The sequence below is a fragment of the Anopheles marshallii genome, chromosome 2 (genome assembly GCF_943734725.1).
Source record: "Anopheles marshallii chromosome 2, idAnoMarsDA_429_01, whole genome shotgun sequence".
NCBI lineage: Eukaryota > Metazoa > Arthropoda > Insecta > Diptera > Culicidae > Anopheles > Anopheles marshallii.
In genome coordinates this window covers 1,959,662-1,980,376 of record NC_071326.1, presented here as the reverse complement: position 1 = coordinate 1,980,376, position 20,715 = coordinate 1,959,662, and the positions used below count along the sequence as shown (strand labels likewise).

General features: G+C 44.2%; 1 protein-coding gene across 1 annotated transcript in view; it reads right to left on the bottom strand.

Annotated features, from left to right (window-relative positions):
- LOC128707190 (homeobox protein homothorax) overlaps positions 1–20,715 on the bottom strand; it is a 159,487-nt gene that overhangs the window by 96,721 nt on the left and 42,051 nt on the right. The window contains exons 4-6 of the mRNA XM_053802139.1: positions 14,088–14,138; positions 13,874–13,924; positions 4,552–4,737 (exon numbers count right to left, since the gene is read on the bottom strand). Of these exons, the coding sequence (XP_053658114.1) occupies positions 4,552–4,737; positions 13,874–13,924; positions 14,088–14,138 (288 nt within the window). The remainder of the gene's footprint in view (positions 1–4,551; positions 4,738–13,873; positions 13,925–14,087; positions 14,139–20,715) is intronic.

The window sequence follows — 20,715 nt, the reverse complement described above, 5'->3', positions numbered from 1 at the left end:
CATAATTTACGTATTTTAGGTTTTTGTTTTGTTTTGCAGGTGGTGCAAATGTGGCACCATGTAATGTTGTGAATTTTGATAATCAAGAAAGTTAGTTTTGCGCTTGACTTTTGTTATTTTTTCGACAAAATGAACAAAACACAAACGTTTATGACCTGTCGTTTTGCACTTTGGCGTTTGGCATTTTGTAACAGAAAATTTGTTCAAAAGCAGTAAATGTTACGTGTGTTTTGCTGTAATCGACAAGAACCGATGCAATCTCACAGTTGAAGCTAATAACAATCGTTTGTTAAAGGTACCGAAAAAAATCAGTAACACTTCGTACGCACGAGCCCATACATTCGTTTGATCATTCGTTTAGTTTGCATAGAAGAGAAAGTATCTGGTAGTTAGGTCTCCGATCGATCGAATCAAATGTTTGTACACCGACTTGAATGTTGAGGAAACCGTAGAATAAATGGAACAAAATATTGGAGACATAAGCCCATTTATGGCGGCTTCAATCCCTTGAGAGATAAGAAAGTACCTTCATCATTTGTTCATATAAACAATACCCCCAAAACATCAAATATATGGCTGTCAATCGAGAAAAGGTTTGCAATATTGCATAATTTGACATAAATGGCCCACTCAATTAGACAAACGAATGTGCTAATTGGTGCGTCAGAAGTTAAGAACATGGCCAGTGCAAACCGGCTTTATAAGTCATTAGACGTCGAGTAATAGTAATTGGAGGAGTATTGAAGCAAGACGAATCTAGTACATTTAGGAAGTCATTAAAAATGTCATGCAAATTATTGTGTAAAAAGGGGAGTAAATCTACATCTAAAGATAAAATAAATATTACGTGACAATTTGGCAGTGAAATATTTGTTTCCGAACCGTGTTTAGATCGAGGGAAAAAGTAGGAAGACGAAAGAAGCCCAGTACAGGGTGACTCTTCGAACTTTACAATCACATTGCACGCAGACGAATGAGGACAGGCTGAAAGTAGAAGATTGATTAACCATGCTGTCGAAAGATGAGTGGAGCGAATGGGCTGGAGTGTCTCTTTGGTGGTGGACATTCCGAGGCCCTTCAGCGCGACTAGCGAGTGGTCCACATTTAGAACCCAATCACTGTCAATGCATGAGCTAATGGGATGTTAGCAAAGCAGGCATGTTGGGAAATAATCCATAAAACAACCACCATGCGTCAAAACAGGTACGGTTGTATTGCGGAAATTCCATAACTCCATAAAGGTTAGAGAAAAATAGTAGAAAAAACGCACATGTTACACTGAGTGTCGTTTCACGTGCAATGTACAACCTGAAACTCAAAAAAAAAACAAGATTTGGAGATGATGGGTTTTTGAATGAGTGGAACATATTAGAACAATAAATCAAGGATTCGATTCATCACATGAAGAAGGGCGAGATTTGGAAGGGGGCAGGGGTGGGGGGGGGGTGGTCCAACACGGTGGGATACGAAATATTGTTGCCAAATTGTTACGTCAATGGTAAAATTGTACTATTGGCGAGCTATATGGGCCTCTTGCAAAAACGAAGTGCTACAAAACTAATCTCGTTCGTTCGCTGGTATTACTTTTTTCTTGTTTTGCTTTGTTTGCCGGTGTTTTGTTATTTCTTGTTGTGTTTTTTTTTATGCTTTTCTAACCGCTGCAAAATATTGGGCTATGCATATGTGCCTCTTGTGGTGTGTTGCTGTGGCTGCATATTTGTATCCTGCCCTAACGATTGATGTTGTTTTGTTTTTTTGTTTCTTTTTTCGAGTTAGACCTAAATATGTTTCTTTTTTTGTTTGTTTTGCCATGTGGTTTAGATAATCTTTATGCCAAAACGCCTTCCTATTGTATGCGCACTCTCTTGGTTTTGGTACTTTCTGCTCTTTTTTACGTTTTTCTGCTTGGGTTTTCATTAGTTTCATTTGCTAAACATCCTTAGTGGCTTGCCTTTGTGTTACGTATACGCATGAGGATTAATAGTTAATGTTTTAAATTTTGCATTCAAAATTCGAGCTTTCTTCTGGTGCAGTCTGCTCATCTTACACGCTAATTACGTATTTGTTTCATCAGGCTGATGCATTAGTCTGATTTCGGTTTAGCTAACATTTGTATTCCTCCTTCACTACTAGCTCCCAGTGCCTTCTCGTGCTGCCATTGAAAGCTTGAAACACTTCTCCTGGCGCGGCTGAACGTCTTCGCTTTTGTCGCTGCTACTGCGCTGCTGTTGCTCTCTTCTGCCGTCGGCTGCCATTACTACTATAAACGCATGCTATGTTTTGCATCTCTGTATGAGCGTGTAATTCTGGCCTAGTTCTAGTGATGCGCGGGGAATATACTATTTACATTTTCACAATCACACGACCGGGGGGAGAACATGGTTAATGCTTTCTGCCTTTATCTGTCGGGCTCTGTTTGACTGTTACACTGACTCTCATTTCCGGTTTAGATCTTTACATTACATTCTGCACTGCATTACATTCTCCGTTCGTGAGTTCTTCGCGGAAGGTATGGTGTGTTTGTGGTTCCAACCGTCCAACAACGTACTACGCATTTATCGGCCACTGAGCTCTACTTGTACGGTATGTAGGTATGAGACGTTGCACATAGAGTGAAAAAGTGAAAGAAGTTGGATTCTTCTTTGCACAAGTAGAGCAAATCCTCCTCGATCCTCGAAAAAGAGGTGCAAAAACAATCATTTATTCCGGAGGCTTTTCCATCTTAGTCCATCGGCTGCTGCTTCCCTTACTGGTTTTGCTGCTATAAAACACATGTCCTTGTGCTTCTAGTTTCCCTTATGCGCTTTATTAATCGGTTTGAAATATTCAACCTCATGTTCAAAACTCTTCCCCGTAGCAGTTGTTGCTGTTTCGATCTGTCTGATCGCGCACAGCACTCAATTCTATCATCGGTCATCCTGTCTTCTTTCCGGCCTCTTTTACAGCCATGTCGGGCGCGTATGCTCTTTATCTTCAATTTTGCCCCGCTTTTCGAATCATGCTCACCCATAATAAACGCACGCTATATCGTGTTCTTCGCCTACGTGAGACAGATCAAACACAGGTTTAAAGGGGAGCGCAAAAAATGGAACCAACAGCAAACAAGATCTCGAATGCAAATTCGAGCTTTCAGAATGGCGGAGGAGTTTTGGGGAGACCGCTGATGTGGTCTCCATCGCCCAGCCCGGCACAGCAAGCACATCATGCTGCGCCCTGACGGTGCTGGGCAAGAGCTTTTAATTTTAATATTATGTCTCGGAATGCAATTCCCGGAGCTTCTGTACGTGAGGCAAAACTCTTCATTAATCATCTCATTTCATTCGGGCATTGTGCAGGCACACAGCTGCCTTTGGCAAAAAAAAACCTGACCAACAGGCATCTTGGTATGGTGAACGTACCAACCGACCTACTACTACTACTACTACTACTATTCTGCATTGCAACTCAATTGTGCATTCCTGTGAATGTACCTCTCTTCTTCCTCTTCCCTCCACGTCCCTTGATCCTTACGGACCCGGGGTAAAGCATCTCTTGAGGCATCTGGGATCAGAGAACATATTTACTTCTCCCAGGCAGCACCTTAAGCGCGATTCCTCGTTGCCCGCAATTGTGTACAAAGCAGTTTGCAAAGTACAAAAGAAAAGAAATCATAAATGCAATCATCATCAATACGAACTAAGTAGGCAGCACCGATACATGCGTAGCACTGTAGGTTTTTTTTTTTGTTGTTGTTTCAGTTTCGCTGTTATGCTGTTCTGTTTCCTGATTCTGCTCTAACGTTAAGGAAATGGAGTGGAGATGTTGTAGTGTATCTGTTTCGTTGGCTGTTTTTTTTGTTTAATTTTTGGTATGCGTGTAATTTGTGTATGTTGTCTGGTTGCAAACGGAAATGTGGGTTTTCAATCATTTCCCATGTTTTCGGTTTCAACAGTAATACGCTCGGTTTTCTTTTTTCTTTTCTGTTTAAGTTTAAGTTTTAGGCGGCGCGAGCTTTCGCAACTATTCATCTCCAAAAACGGTCATTCATTTCGATTCGCCATTATGTTCCGTTAATGTATTCTGCAGGGATTCTGTGCATCTCTCCTCTCCATTCTTTTATATTGGTTTTGGTTTCAAAAGACATTGTATTATCTTTTTGTTCGCAAAGAAAAAAAAAAACAAAAGTAAACGAAGTGTGAAGAATGTATATGCATATGAGATTTAGTTTTGTTTTAGGCTTAATTTCGTAGCTTTTCTTGTATGATTTTTTGTTCTGGTTTTATTACTTCTCATTCCTGGTTACTCTTCTCTGACATAAGTTGCTTTAGCATATATTTTGTGTGTTTTTAGTTTTTGCGTTTGTTTGTTTGTTTTTTAATTTTAGTTTTGTTCTATTGTGCTATTCAAAGTTCTTCAGCGCGATCAAGTGAAGTTCTGGCCATTATCCCAGGGCATTGTGAGCACCCGCTTCGTTTTTGCAAGAAGGTCATAGTCGTACTACGAACATGGGTGCACCACCGCATTGTAGCTCGCCAATATAGGACCATGTGCTCCCGCGAAGGGGGTACTCACAACGTCTGGTGTGCTAGCTCCATCAGTATGCGATGTTGAATCTGCATTACTTCTACCCTCGCCATTGGCACCGCCTAATTCTGGTGGTTTGGTGGTGTCCCGTTCGTCAATCACTAAATCTATTGGCATTTTACCCTTTAAGCACGATATATATCGATGGCAAAAATTATCACACAGTTCATGCACCTGAAACAACAGAGAAAGCAGAGAGAAAGGGAAAGTGTGTCACAAAAAAGGCAAGTAACGGCAATATTGGCGCGCTTTTTTATGTGAGGAGGGTGTATTGCAACCCCATTTTCGCTCTTTCTTCCCTTCTCTTTTCTTCTCTTGCCTTTTTCCGGCTGCCTGGCCCGTGTTTCCATAGGACGCTATGATCTTCTATTGTGTTTTTTTTTTGTAATATATGCTTTTTTTGTTTTTGGTATCGTTCTTCGAATGTTGTGTTAAATACTTCTTTTTTTTTGTATGTTTGCTTGTTTACACATTTCGGTTTTCCGGCTGTACACATAACAGTGTGTACACTGGTGGAAATTGAAGACCCGGGCATTAAGGAGGAATGTCCCGGGCTCACCCGAAATGCACCAACATTTGCCATTTTGGCTATTTGTTTTGTTGTGTTTCAATGCTGCATGGGATATTTATATTGTCGACCAGCAAATAAAATATTGGCTACATTTTTGTCATTCTTTTGGAAGGTTTTTGGTTGTGGTTCACGTTCAGATCTCTATTGCGCAATCGTGTTCGATTGGCGTAAAATTTATTTATCGCGATTCATTTTGAAAAGGGGTTTTTGTTTGGCTATTTACTTGCGTGTGTGTTTTTTTGCGAAGCTTCGGTGTTTTAAAATGTTAGTTTTTCAGCCTTTGTTGAGGTGTATCATTGTTGCAGGTTTTCACATCCATCACATCCCGTGACATCATCATGGATAGCAAAAACTCAATACCCAATGTCATAAATGTGTGGATAGTAACAGCAACAAACAGAACCCACCCCAAAGCCATAATTTATCACCAATACTGGTGTACAAAAAAAGGGATAATAACTGTATTTGGTGCGTAAATAAAAACTCAATTCAATCAATATCATATCCCCGTGTTTCCTGTACGGGCGAACACAAATAAACCGTACGAGTTGATCGTTTCCATTTCGTTTGCTACTGTTATTGGGTATCAAATCGGTTCATAAAACCAAATTTTTATGATCATTTACCATTATTATTGTGACGATCTGAATGGTTGAATGGCGTTATCCGATAACAGCTGCTCATTCGTGGAGATTTATGTTTGAATCCGTCGAAAGTTAGTAAAACCTTGATGTTCTCCAATATGGTGTCCAATATGGTGTCTTGACCTATTGTTCCATAGTATGGTTACAACATTTTAAACGTCAGAAGGCTTTAATCGTCAGAATCGCCAGCATGTTGAGCATATCTCACGGTATAAAGCGATTGTCGATTGTCGAGAGTCATCAAATGCTTCTTGAGACTTTCTCGCACGCTCTCCTGCACCATTTGTCATTTTGTGGTTTCTGCTTCATGTTGGCGTTGTTGTGGGCATCCAAATATTCCCAAACGCCAAAAAGGTGACGAAGTGAGCGAGATAATTGAAGTTAATTTTTCAAAAGCTCTCCTGTCCTGAGATCTGATCGGCAAATGTGATCCCGGAGAAGCCGGTTTTGGGGGTTCTCTGACAATCTCGATCTTTTAATACAAGCGACCAGCATATGATGCAAAATTTCGGTACAAAAAAAAACATTTCCGTACCTCAAAACCCATTGGCCCATTGGCTCGGTTCGTCTTGGCGTAATTGTTTGACATTCCTTATGCAGGATGTTTTTTGGTTGACATCTCCGTTCTGCCGAACGGAAATGATGGGATCGCGTTCAGTGCAAAATAAAAATAATTCGCACACCACCTTTAACGGCGAACGAGTGTAAGCATTTAGAATTTCCAAAGCATTTCACAAGTTTCTCACTTGATGCATGCTATGTTTTGTTTTTGTTTTTTTCTTTTGTTTCCATCTCCGGTTTATTTGTCATCAGTTTATCTTCGTCTCTCTCGTCCATTATTTCTCGTAGCAGATCGATTTTCGAATGCAGCGTGTTGATAGTGTTTGATAGTGAAGCGACAGTGTTAGTACAAATTTGAATTCCTATATTACACCTCTATGGTTTCGGAGTATCCGCCGGGAAAAAAAACCTTGGGCAGACTGATTCAAAACTTGTATAAGTTTATCGTTCGTTCTGAGAAGTGTGTTGTATGCCTTTGTACAATGTCTACACACAAAGATCCCACATCTCCCACCTCATCTCACTGATCAAAAAGGAAACGAAAACGTGTTGCGCTCGATCAAATTCGTAATGGATTTAGATCTTTCGTGGCCCAAGTCACTCCAAGGTTTTTGGCGGATGTTCCAAGCGTCAGATGTGGTACCACACCTCGGCACACACAAAACGCACACCTCATCAACGGTGTGGGCATGTTAAAAATATGCACCGAATTGATGCACCGACTTCGTATGAGAAACACGGCAATCAATTGGTGGAAATTAAAGCAGGGAAAAAAAGCCTTCTCCACACGAAATCACCTTCGATTCGAATGACCATCACAGAGAGGGATCAGAAATAACAAGCGTTTCGAAGGGCAGGAGTCAATGAGTTTTGAGCGCGTTTCAAAGTATTTTTCGATAAACATTCCACGGCAACACAACCGTCACCTTGTCCTTCGCCTTCCGGTACCGTGGTACCCCCATCGAGGGATCCGGAGAATTTAAAGGCTTCCAAAGGGGAAGTTTAATCACCTTAGAATAAGTTAGGAGTCATGCGCAAGGAGGCCGGTTGGTATGGACGAGTGGTGGAAACCGGATTGATTGTTCAGTTTTTTGTTGGCGTTTTGGGCCTGCAAATCCTTTCCAAACCTGGGGGAACACCTTTTCGACAGCGGTTGGATAAGGAGATGAACTCGCATTGGCATTGGCACAGAAATGCTGGAATGGAAGAAGAAATCCACACGCAAGAACCGGCACCCGGACACTTATAATGTTTCTGTGCCACGAGAAAAGACGCAAAGACGCAGTGGAAAAAGAATGAGCAGATACATTTCGCAGCGATACAATAATGGAAATTCCCTCGCATAGCCATTCCCCAAGAGTGTACGGATTCGCCCGACCGAACGGGGGCCGATTATCATCGTGCACCGTGTTGGCCGTGTTAAGGGACGGAATCATTCAGACCGTTCCACCATTTTGGTGCTCAGGAAATTTGAAACACTGTGCCAAATCCGCTTTACACCATTCCTCCCATTTTCTAACTCAGCACCCATTACCACAGCCCCCGGCCTTCTTCTCTTCTCAAGGTTCCCCTGGAACAACTACAGAGCCCTCTAGGGCAGAGCAGGGCAGGTGAATCAAATAAACTTCAACGATAAATGTTATCGGTGTATGGAAAAGCAGCCCAAGCACCGGTACCGTGCTTGGAAATATGCAAAGACCGATATCAAACGAATCACACACTCCTCGCAACGAACACGCGGTGTACCTCGTAAACAATCATAGCTTTTTATGTACGTCTATTTCAAGCATACGGCGCTTTGTCGACGTACGACAAAAATTGTCATCCCGTGCCCATAAAAACCCCTTTTGACCTGTTCAACCGGAGCTGTCAAGTGCTTTTCTCAAACCTTCCGCCCCAAACAAGTCCTCAGGAATTGTTTCGCCATAAAAATAGACAAACCTGGCCTGTCATCTTTCCGGCGGGGGGTTTCGGGCGGAGCAGTATTTATCTGCTGGTGGCAGATATGGAGCGCACAACGCACATAAACCAAACCACAGCAGATGGATGGTTTGGTAGCTCATTTCCAAAACGTCGGCCGGGTGGCTAGAGCATTTCGGGTTGCGTATCAAAACATTGAAAGGGTTTTTCGGTGCCCACCAAGCGCGGACAACATTAAATCTCGAACATCCGAAAAGGTACGAAAGGGCAGCACTGGTGAAGCGTTGTGTCTGGCCGTACCGTTTTCCCATATTCAACTTCAACCGAGGTTCGCACCGAGATCGTTCCGATCGGTACAAACACACGCAAACGCGCAACGCTCTGACTTCGGACCAGAGTTTGTCCTTTCGTACGGTGAACGAAATGGAAACAAAACAGACAGATGCAAAATAAAAAAACAAAAAATTCTGTCTACATACACAGTGCACAGGTAAACCTGTTTTGCCGAAAATGTTAGAAGAACGCACAAAAACTAACGAGCTCCATAGCGGGGGCCCCTTTCTGCTGGCTCTGGAACCAGAACGGAGCAGAAGCGGACGCGATCGAAGGCTCGAAATGAAATAAATTATTCTTTCCCATTTTGTTTGGTGGCCTGCGATTGACGGCGCGCTGGGCTGAGGTTGAACGGGTGGTGTAAGATAGGGGTGGCCCGGGTTGGGTGGCCGCGGGTGGCCAAAGCGAACCCAACGTCGTCGTCCGCCGAACGGCCGAACCGAATTCATGTAGTGTTTCATTGTGTTCTTTATTTATTTATTTATTTTGTTTTTGGTGTTTCTGGGGGGAGATCGCTTTTTTTCAGCTTTTGTTTTGTTCGGTCTTCTTTCAGATAGTCCATTCGGTTTCTCGCACAATATTTATATGCTATATTCCCTTTCCTGATATCGTTTATCCTTTCCTTTGTGGGGAATGGGGTGGCCACCACCCGCCATTGGGGTGTCCCTCTTCCGTGTGTCCGTGGAGCTTTTTTTCCTTTCCCGTGTGTGTTTGAAGTATTCAAATGTACATTCGATATTCTTCGCGTCCGCGCACCAAAAATCACCTTCCTGCTAGTGCTGCGGTTTTGCCGCCGTAGTTTTATTTATTTTGATTCATTTTGGCTCCCAATACCGCCGTGTCGTTGTCGGGCGCACCGGAGGGGACAAAAAACCCATTACAGCTTTTCAATATTCGCCTTCGGCTCGAGTTTCAAACCCGAACCCGAATCGAATCCATATTTTATGTCCGCCCGTTCGGATCTGTGGCGGGAACGGGTTCGGGTGGAGGCGCAGGCCAGCTGGTGGTCGCATATGAACCAAGCGAGCCAAACGAACGAAGCGCACTAAGCGAATGCTCATCAGGGGTGCGTAAGAGCAACGTGCGACTCCCAGAAGCTAGTAGGAAGACAACGATCAAGACGAGACTCTCTGTTATCATGGTACTTGATCGTCTTTGCCTGCTGGAAAACCGTACCGTGAAATGCTGTTCGCAAATCATTCGTATTCAGCACCATTGCAGAAGTGCTGCAATCAGCTCTTCCGTAGCGGCCTCTAACAATATCGCGTGTAATCAAGGGCTAAAAATGCTAAAATTACGCACCACAGGTGGCATTCGCAACTACCAAGACATTCGGCAAAATTAAACGGATAACTTTAAAACATGCAGCCAAATGGGGCTGTCCATTCGGGACCCCAATTAATTGTCCCCGTGATAATTCGCACCGGCAGGCGGCAAAAGCGACACGGCGCAACACTAATTTCACCATCCAAAAAGGGTTTTCAGGATGGAAAAGTTATGCACTCCACAAGACCCCCAGTTGACACCTTTTAATTTTGGGAAAGGAGATGAAAGCTGCACGCAAAGCAACAAAAACAACAATACTGAGATCCATTTTGCACAGCAAGGATGCCAGGATGCAAGAGCTGAACAACTAAAAAAGCAGGCCCAGTACATGGTGTGTGTCATATATTCGACATTTTTATGACATTCCTTACGCAGACACACACATACACAGCTCGCGTGGTTCGTACGTGATAATACTCGTACCGGAACTGGCAGAGTTGGGCAGAGTGCTCGTCGTGTCGTGGCCATAAATCGGGAGATTTTATTGATCCTCCCTTGATGTCCTATATTGTGGCAGCCTCCGTGTGCGAGCAAAGTCATGTCCCGTACCAATTTCAACGGACACCATCATCATGCAGCTGGGCACACGCGTTTAATCCAGTTCGAAGATAAAAAAGCACATGAACCGGAGGAACTCACCACCAATAGGAAAACATGGAAAAATGGAGCTACATATTTTAAGCATTAGTGGGCACACTCCCTTAGCGCCCTGTTCCGGATCCATCCGAGAATCATGAGGTCCGTGAGAGCAGGAAACTCTAATCACAAAAGGCTCCACACAAAAGGGAAGGTCTAATGGAGGAAGAAAAAAAAAACACATCCATGGAGCAAAACCTCGATTGAAAGATGATTTTTCATCTCCAACCCTCTTCGCTCAGCTGATTGCACTACGATTGCACTTTATCAAAGGCTGGACGCGGTCTCTAATCGCAACGGTTCCCGTGCCGTACCAACAAATTGCGTCGGTACATCAAAGTGTCATTTGTGTGTGCGACGCGCTGCACACGGGGCCCGACGGAAAGGGCACGAAACGAGGTTGATACTAATATTATTATTGCAATCAATCATCGGGCTCAATCCGATCCGATCCGACGATGCAATCGACGATGCTTGTCAAGGTGCTTTCGGAATCGCGCCGGATAACGGAAAACGGTCGACCGGGCGGAAGATGGGTGTAGCGCAAATCCACAACCAGCTGATCAGCGCCTGATAATGGGGAGACCTTTTCCAGTTAATGTGCGCACCCCTAATTGCTTCTTCTGCTGCTACTACTAGTACTATTTCCCGCCTTGGGTTTGTTCGTTGCCGATGTTTATTTTTTGTTGTTGCGCCAAGTACAAGCTTGATTATGCCAGCTCAACAGCTCAATAACATGCGGACGGTTAAGGGTCAACTGCTATTATCAACTACCCAATTCGAGGGATTATTTGATTATTTTCGCGCCATCAACTGCACCAAGTCGTTATTGGCGCCACAATTATGATCCGTCACGTTCAGTCCCGGCCCATGAGTTATGGCTGTGAAGCAGTTCTGAGAAGCTGCTTTTTAAACGGAACATTAAGCACCCAAATATCATCGAAAACCTGCAGTGTGGAGCAGATTTGATGCTCCAACCTGCCTGCAGAGTAATGAGAATTAACGGGGATCTAAAACTCTCTAATTTCCAACACTCAAAATTCCATTGCAATGTACATGCGTTTGGCTGAGCAAATGAGAACAACATCGCGAACATACTCTCCATCGGCCCATCCAACGGGTGGTTGGACTACGAGATCGCTGATCCTTTGCTGAACAGCTGGGTTGGGGGAAGAACATAATTTACTACTCATCCGTTTGTTACCCTAAACCCACCCTACAAATTGGGTAGGAACCTCAAAAGCCAACCAACGTCCCCCGGGCTGAGGTAGGCGAACAAACAAAGAATCAAACCAAGAACTCATTCCGGCCGAATCCACCGGCTCCCAAACAATCCCGGTGTAATTAAAATGATAATGAAATGTATAACAGATTAGTAGCACGAATTTGTTGCAGTAAAATTAATTAACATTTTCATGACTAGAATTTCATTTCACCAATTTTCTATTCCGGTGCGCGCTAGAACTCGTTGCTGAGAGAAGTTGTTCGCTTCCTCGCTTGGTCCCCCTTGTTTTTTTTTGTTTCAATTGTTTTCCACCTTTTCCACCAACGATTGTTCCGGAAGAACAGTTTTACCGCACCGGCCAATGGTCAATAAATGTAGGCGCTGCTCTATTCCAGCTCCGTTCGGTTTGCCGGTTGCTGCGTAACAAAAGTAGTAGCGTTTTCCGTGGCCGGGCGCGCGCGCACCTTCGCGCACACGCACACGCAGATGCCATCCGAATGTGCCGGTGGTTCCTTGGGAAAGGAATTGAAATAATAAAAAGCCGTTCAAGTTGAACGCACGCCACGAAAAGAGCCAACGCTGAAAAACGCACGGAACGGTGTATTGTTGTGTGTCTTCATATTTTGTTAGGTCTCTTATGCGTAGTTCCCTGTCCAAGTTTTAAGTTTTTGGAGCCAGTTACTATCGGGCTTATCGGCAGAGCTCAATCTACCAGCCGTGTTTCCCCGTTTATTGGTGCCCGAGTCGAGTTTGCAACTGTCTCGTCGACCCTTCAGTTTCGTTTAGCTTTTACCTTCAGCGAGGCTCGGCTTGACCTGCCCTTATTTAACAGTACCGACGTGCCGTTCGTTCGGGACATTTGCTTGGGTGCACAAAGTTTCCCAATTGATGCTAATAAATACGGTCACACAGGCACAGGACAAGGACTCCGGGATGGAACCCTTTCCCCTTACGTTGGGGAACTGTCTTAAAACAGGTGGAAAAAAGTGAGATCGATGTCGTTAGCGTGCCCGTGTGCGACGGCAAAGCAGCAAAACGGCACCACAAAAGGGAAGAAAGTTAACGGACAAAAACACGGAATGCTTTTATTGCGCTGCTCTTTGATGGACAGATACAAATTCTAATTTCATAATTAGAAACCGATAGACTATCTGGACCGCGTTCTGGACGACATTTTGCTTGTTAACGAACATCGAGAAAAAAATAGCATAACACATACGACGATAATTCAAACACGAAGGTTAATGTGACGCTCACATTCGATTATGTTTTTGTTTTGGTGACATTGGGCGAAACAGGGTTATTGTCATGTCGTTCGCTTCATTAGTACAAACACTATCAACACATTTCTGTTATTTACTGCTGATGACCGACGGGTACGAGTAACATGGGGATATGACTGAAGAAACTGGAAAATGCAATCTTTTTCAAAAAAACCCACAAACAACAGGTTAATCAGATTTCTCATCCTGAAGTTGTTGTTGTCTTAACAACAATATAATACCTTTTCATACCGAAGCTTCGACTAGTTAATCGCTAATTCAAATGTTTGTGTATTTATGTATTGAAAACAATACGGTTGTATATTACATCCTTCTTGAATGACTGTTACAAATTGTATTTTAAACCTTTTTTTCCGCAAGTTGACAAAAATGAAGCGGGGTCGAATCGAATATCGATATACCACCCCAGCATCAGGTGAAACAACCATAATGTCTTAAGATCATCTCTTGATCGTGTGGTTCAAACAAAAACAACAGAAGTAAACAACAAGAGAAGATCATCGCTAGAAACATGGCCGATACACAATGCGGTTGGTGCATGTGCAGGCACGAAAATAACATAATATAAAGCATCAATAACGATCAATCCGCGCATTAGAGGGTTTCTCGAAACATGTAAGCAAAAAAGGGTTTCTCGTCCTCGTATCCCGGATGTTTTGATGCTTTAGTTATTTGATATTTTCTTTTCGCGAAGAAAAGGAAAGTCGGAAGTACGAAAACTTTTTCCTTCCAAAAACTTCCAAAGATTGTTTCTGTTTTCAATTTTTGATCGTTTTTGTTTTAATGGTGTGTCATTTTGTGTAGTACTTACTTTTTCAAGCTCTAAAAGATGAAACCTTAGAACTTGAATTGCTTGCACCATCTGTGGGTAAAGGGAGAAGAAAAAGGATGAAACACTCATTAGTATTGGCCGGTAAAAATGGATGCGATTGTCCCGATTGTATGACCTCATTGCTATGCGTGGATGCGATCGTACGGAGTGGAACATTGTGTTCTGTACACAGACAGCTGATGATGATACTTACAAGTGAGTCCACTTCGGGATCTGCTACGTAGTAGGGTTTTTCTTGCCGAATCTGTAGGAAGAGCACAAGTGAGAAAGAGAACGGATGAGAAAAAAGAAGAAACACACAGTAAACATTATAACGAACGATAACGAGACGGTCTTAACGATACTACAGCGAGAGGAGCGATACTACATTATCAGCTGGAAGCAATATCAGGTAGGTGTGATTTTTGGTAGTCAAACAAATACGCCCCGTCCATGTTGGGCGATTGAGCTACAAGCAGCCAAGGAAGAGGACAGAACAAAAAAAAAAAAACACACAGACCGCGTGCACACACACGCGGTTAGTAAAATCAACCGGTGGCCACCCGTTTTTATGGCGCATCAGACTTCATGGATTTATGACCTCAATCTTCCAAAAAACCGTCGTTGTCCAGGAGCGCACACCAAACAGCAGCTACAGCAGGGTAACCCTGCCGCAAGAGACGTGGTTTTCGTGTTTTTTTTTCTCCTGGCCCTCTTTAACGGAACCGTCGTAAAAGTCATGAGTCATAAAATTATCAGCGCACAGTGGCACATTTGAGCGGTACTACGATGATACGATGATTTGTTATTTTGATTCTATTCTCGGGTGAGGTTTTTTTCTCTGTTTGTTGCTTTGTCTTCACGCCATGTTTACCCACATTTGAAGAGTCATTGGACTCGGTGGCGCTAGCATACTGTAACTGTGTGCAAGATGTGCCGCATTCTTAAAGCCATGTTCGAAGCCATGTTTTGGACACCTTATCCCACTGGTACACCAAAACCTTAATCGCATCAATTACGAAGAGAATAGATACGGTCCGTACAACTTCACTGTTGCTAAATCACGATTTATAACAACTGATGGTACGGTATAACCGTAGCACGTGAACCATTTTCCGACTTTTAAAGGGAAATTTAAAGGGCATCAAACGAATGAAAAAAAAAAAAGCCGTAAAGGAAATAAAAAGAGTCATTTATTTTGATAACAAAGTTTTCGCAGTCCGTCATTACCATTGGTTCCTGTCGCTTTAAAGCTTGATCTGGGGACAGTTTGCCCCATAAGTTACTCAAAAGTATCATTACTATGAAATGATTAGAATTTAAAAGCGCCCTCTTGTCATTTGCCGGAAAAAAGATATGGAAGACCTTAATTCTCCGCAATTTCCTTAAAGGGCATTTGCTCGATTTAAAGCATCAAACGACAGCGGCTATCGACCTTCTGAACAGGTGATTAAGGAACTTGGATGCTGAAGCATCATGCCTTATGATCTCATGGTAATACGCTACCGCCCAGGCTCCAGTCCAGTCCCCATAACGGTAATTTGCTTTCGATCGAAATGGAACATTTAACTGTCCCGACTTGCCCACCAGATGATGAGTCTTCGGGGAAACATGATACCGGTTTCCTGGGCACTGCACTTGGAAGGCAACTATCTGTTCGGAAAAACCCCGGGTCTAGCCTGATGTCTCGGCAAATTGTGTCCTTTGTCGTTTCCGGAGTCATATCCTTTTTTCTCGGCTGCTTCTTTTGCCTTTACTACATTTCTTCAGTCATTGGATGGTTGTTGATAGTAGAAAAGCACACAGATTTAGATACTCCCACTAGTGGTCCCGTTACGACCATATCGGGTACTCTCATCATCGCTTCGTTAAATACGGACAACGATGTACCAAACCACCCCAAAATGGTTCCCAACCGACCCCGATACCCGGCCGTTTCTCCAGAACAGGGCAAACGGACCTAACGGAGCTACAATATTATTTCACAGTTCAACTGGCACAAAACCTCCGTCATCCAATTGTCGGCCCGGGGTTTGCTCTGGTCCATATTTTTCTGCCTCAGGAAACAGAAATAGGCCTTCAACTTGAAGTGTGCGGTCCCCGTATTGCTTTCCCTTTCGCCATTACAATCCCGTTCCTTCCGGAAATTAAGGACACCAACCTAGGAAGTCGTCCGAAGGGAAAATAGGCTACCGAAAGTGGGAAGCAAACCCCGCACCGTACCCACCCACTTGACAGAATACTACGGCAGTACATTTGTACGTTACGGTTTCCGCCATCTGCTGGTAAGCAAAAAAAATAAAATAACTCGCTCGCAATAGGGAAAAATTGCGCTCCCGATTTTCACGGCACTGTAGAGCTTCGTATGGAAAACCAAACCGGGAAGGAAAATGTTACGCAAGCCACAAACATACAAACAGACGATGCGATAAAGAAAGTGACAGTTTTTCATTTCTTCCCATTCACCGAAGCGACCATTTCTTAACCAGGAACGGAAACACGGGACCCGTGTTATGTCACAAAAAAAGGAAACATCCGGATCATTGTTAAGAGTAGCAAAGGGATGCCCAAAATCAAGAGTACGCCGGAACGCCAGAAGTGGCAAGAGGTTCCGGAAATAAGGGGCCAAATGCGTATCTAAGCGCAAAAACCCACCAGCAAACGGTGACAATGGTCGCAGAACAAGGAAGTTGGGGATTTGTACTGTGCGATGATGTTTCGGAGTTGGACCGGAACTGGACGGAAAACGACGACGACGACGACGACGTACTCTGCAACAAACCCTCCGAGGAAGGAAATTCATAAAAGTAGTATTCCCGACCATTTTCCGACTGAATATACTTTCTTCTCATTTTTGCCAGCCAGTTTCTGCTCACAGTTGGGGGAAGAAGGAAAAACCCCAAAACAGAACTGCAAACCACCCAATCGGACACAACGATCCGGATCCGATTCGAAATATGCCGGAACATACGCAGCGGGACACCATCGGGCCCAGGTTCAACGAAGACGCAAGACACGCGCCCGGGAAGCTGATCCGCTCTCATGGCGTAATAATGCACGGGTCAGTGAGCCGGGATTGGAATTGCCAATGCGTACACCGTTTTGCTACAAATTGAAGGTAAATTGACAAAAGCCAAAGGGCCACACCAGGCCTAACACCAGGCGTATCGACTCTTGCGGAGGGAACCGAATGTCTGTGCTTCTATTCGCATTTTTCCACGCTAGGTTTCTTCCAAGGTTTCGGCAAAAGTAAAACCTCTTTCTGTAAAGAACCCACCCCCCCAGCATATAGCATAACCGTACAGGACTATTTTATTTCATAACTTCATTCGCACACTTCCCCCAGTCCTGCCCGTGACCTCCCTCCGTGAAGCGTCCCCATTTGTTTTTTGCAGGGACGCGGTCCGGACTGTGGTTGTCGGTCGCAGTCGAATTGGGATTGCGAGGTTGGCATTATGGAGGGATTACTGCGATGTTGAACGGGGGAAACAGTCGAATAATATCCTTTTTTTGGGGAGCTTATGTGAGGCTTCTCGTTCCCTCTGCTAAAGAAGTTCGCTGTTCATGGGAATTCGGGCTTTTCGGCCCGTGTGTAGCCAGTGGAAATGGATGCCATTAGGGTTCGGTAATGGTTTTGCTGTGGCTGCGCGTCACAATCGCAGAAGTTCTTGCCTCTTCACGGATAAGCCGCGCGTTCTGCTGCTGCTGAGTGCACTTTCTTTTCGCCGCCCGGCTCTTTTTTGCACCGGCCATCATAAGAATAGGTAAAAAATGAGGAAAAATGAAATATCATCATCCACCGCGCGAGATGAAGGAATTCCTAATGGATTTTGTGCACTGCGTGCGCGTTGCGTGTTCTCGACCCTCTGTGTGTGCTTATTTTACGGAGCAATAAATTTATAACTTTATTTCTGCAACAGCGTACCAAATAATAACAGCAACAGCAAGCCAACGGCAAGAACGTAATGCGTACGGTTTGGTAGCCAGTGCCGGTATTTCTTCCCGAGCTCCCAAACCAATATCTTGAGCCGGAAACGATTCCGGGACTCAAGAAATCTGTTCACGTTTCGTGTCGATTTTGTTTGGTGATTTCATTTGCCATTTTATGGGCACGGAGAATATTACCGCTTTATGGGAAAGCGAATAATTTGAAAGTCAATTTAAATGACTTCCCTCAACGAATCGAAAGGAAGTTTTCGATAAGGATTCTATTAATTGCGACATGCGGAACGGCAATTAGACGTAATTTGTCATTAGCTTTCCAAATTTCCCTACTCCGGGAGTGCTGCAAACCGGGACGAGATATCATTCTGTCTCGATTGCATTTTAGCACTCCGCAATTCGATTACAGATACGGCAAGTGTGCGTGTTTGAGACGAATTCCACTTGCGAGCAAACCGAAACTATTCGTTGATGTTATCAAACAAGCTGTATCCTGGGTAATGGGGGGTAACATGTGAAGTCGAAGCATGAAGCACGCGGCCTGCAGTACAGAGAACTTCCGTGACTTGTAGTGATTCCCGTGGAAAACAGTTTCCAAATATTCTTCACCACGCTGGGGACATTCGTACCGTCCGTAACTCAGGAAGCCTCCATGCGGTAGGAGCTAATTCTCCAACAGTACATGGAACAATTATAAAGTCGTCCCGTGTAACTGTGTTGGGCAGGCAAATGTTGCTGGTGCTTTAAGCGGATCGACTTAACGATGGTGGAGCCGCTATTTAACGCTCGAGTTCAGAAACTGTCCACCTTCGGGCAGACCAGGCAACCCGATTAGCTTCGACCTTGTTAGAGAGTGTCTTCCCTACCCCGACCACGTCTTGGGTGTTAAAGTATATTAAAACGCCGTTTTAGGGATAAGCTATAAATTACTCTACCAAGGAACAGAACAGAAACAGCTCTGCGATCGAAAGGATACGTCGGCGAAGGTTTGGGCGATCGGATCTCTCATGCTACGCACGATCGTATCAAGACACACCAAGGGAACCAAAACCTCCCGAAATGTGCCCTTCCTACCGGTGCCTTCATCGTTCACATCTGGTGCACACGGCTTTTACATAAATTATGAGCATTTATTAGTGCTACGCGATGCGGCGATTTGAACGATCCCTCCCTTTTCGGCACATGTTATTAAAATGTGTCATTAGGCAGCACCAGCCAGTATAAAATAAGAGCAACAGCAAAGCAAGCGAGACAAGTTTTTGTTATTCCGGGAGGCCGGACCTGCTGATGAGATAATTCCCGTACCCAAAGCCCATCGGTACGGGACGAAGTAGACGAGAATGGTTCGGAAATCGGAATGAAACGAAAGCCAAACGCATTCAGAAATGGTAATTAGTAATTACTTCTTCTGGTTCTTCTATCCGCTTTGTTCCACAGATATGGATCGGGTTCGAAACGGAATTCTCATCAGAAGTCAGAAGAGTTATCGAAGCACACACGGCCAAAACTATCGGTCTCTTAATTCCCAGGCGGAAGCAGAAATCGAACGGCCCGCAAAAACCGAAATGCCGTACGACAATGATTCCTTAATGGTCGGTATCGGTAGTTCGGATTCGATTGGATTGCTCTCCGATGCCTAATCCGATAGCGCGGACCAGGCAACACGGACGACGAGGCACGGAGGCACAGTAATAGGCACGCGGGCTAATTTCATCATCCTGCGCGTGTATCGACTGTCGATAACCGGAAATAACATATCTTTCACTGCTCAGCATCCCAAATTGCCAAAAACGCGCCCCGTTTGTCCCCTCTCTTGCAGCTAATTGCTATCGAGAAATCGAAACCCCCGAAGAAAACTAAATACCCGCACCGTACCATTAAACAATCTTCATTTCGACTGGGGAGGAACAGAAAAGAAAAGAAAGAAAAACGTCTTCCTTTCAGGCGCCACCCGGTTAATGCGGGTGTGAGAGAATGTGAGAAGGTGCCGAATGCTGTTCGGTATTGGGTTGGTTTTGGTCAAATTTATGATCAAAACAATAATCAAATCGTTTCGAGATAGGCATAATAAAATATGCTCTACCCTTGTGCGCGAGTACGGTGCAGGGCCGGTGGTGGTGGTAGTGGATGGATGGAGGCGGATGGCGCCTGCTACACTACTACCACACACGTATATAGATGTAAGTGAGGCTCATAAATTATCGTTCGGGCCCCAACAGCCGCGGAAGCTGCTGCAGGTCCCAACGCCGTGTACTCATTCCGCAGGACGATCTCGAAACGGTGAGCGAAACGCCACGATCGGACGAAATCCAATGTGCAAGACTGCACTAAAACAAACGGGAACAAAACAAAAAAAAAAGATAAATAAAAGAAGAACCTCAAAACCAAAATAAACATTCCATCATCAAAAAGGGCATCTTGGGCATACGAGTTGGGGATACGGTGTCTCGCTGTCTCACTCGCGCTGTCTGTCTCTGGACCTTCAGACCGGACCAGACCCATCGCCGTGTTCGTGTAAGAGCCCCACGTGCGATCATGTGTGGGGATCGCGCCAAGTGTGCATATAGTTGTAAATAGTTGTTGTTTGTAGATCGAGTATTGATTGCAGATTTTTCATTCCCTTTTTTTCAAAGCCTTTCGTTGCGGGTGTGAGAAAGAGATCAGCGTGTTTTGTGTATGACCAAGCACCATTCGCGCCCCGGACCCACTGCTCTTCTCTTCGGTTGCTCATTGATGATTGCATAAATTTCCAAACAAATTCTCGTCATACTTTCACGCCTTTTTATGATGCACGTCGTAGGGAGGCTGCTTTTTTTGCCTTTCCTTTCTTTCGTGAGCAGTTGCTGCGTTGCTTTACTTCTGTTTTATTGCAACCATTTCGAAGCAACCCATTTCGTTAT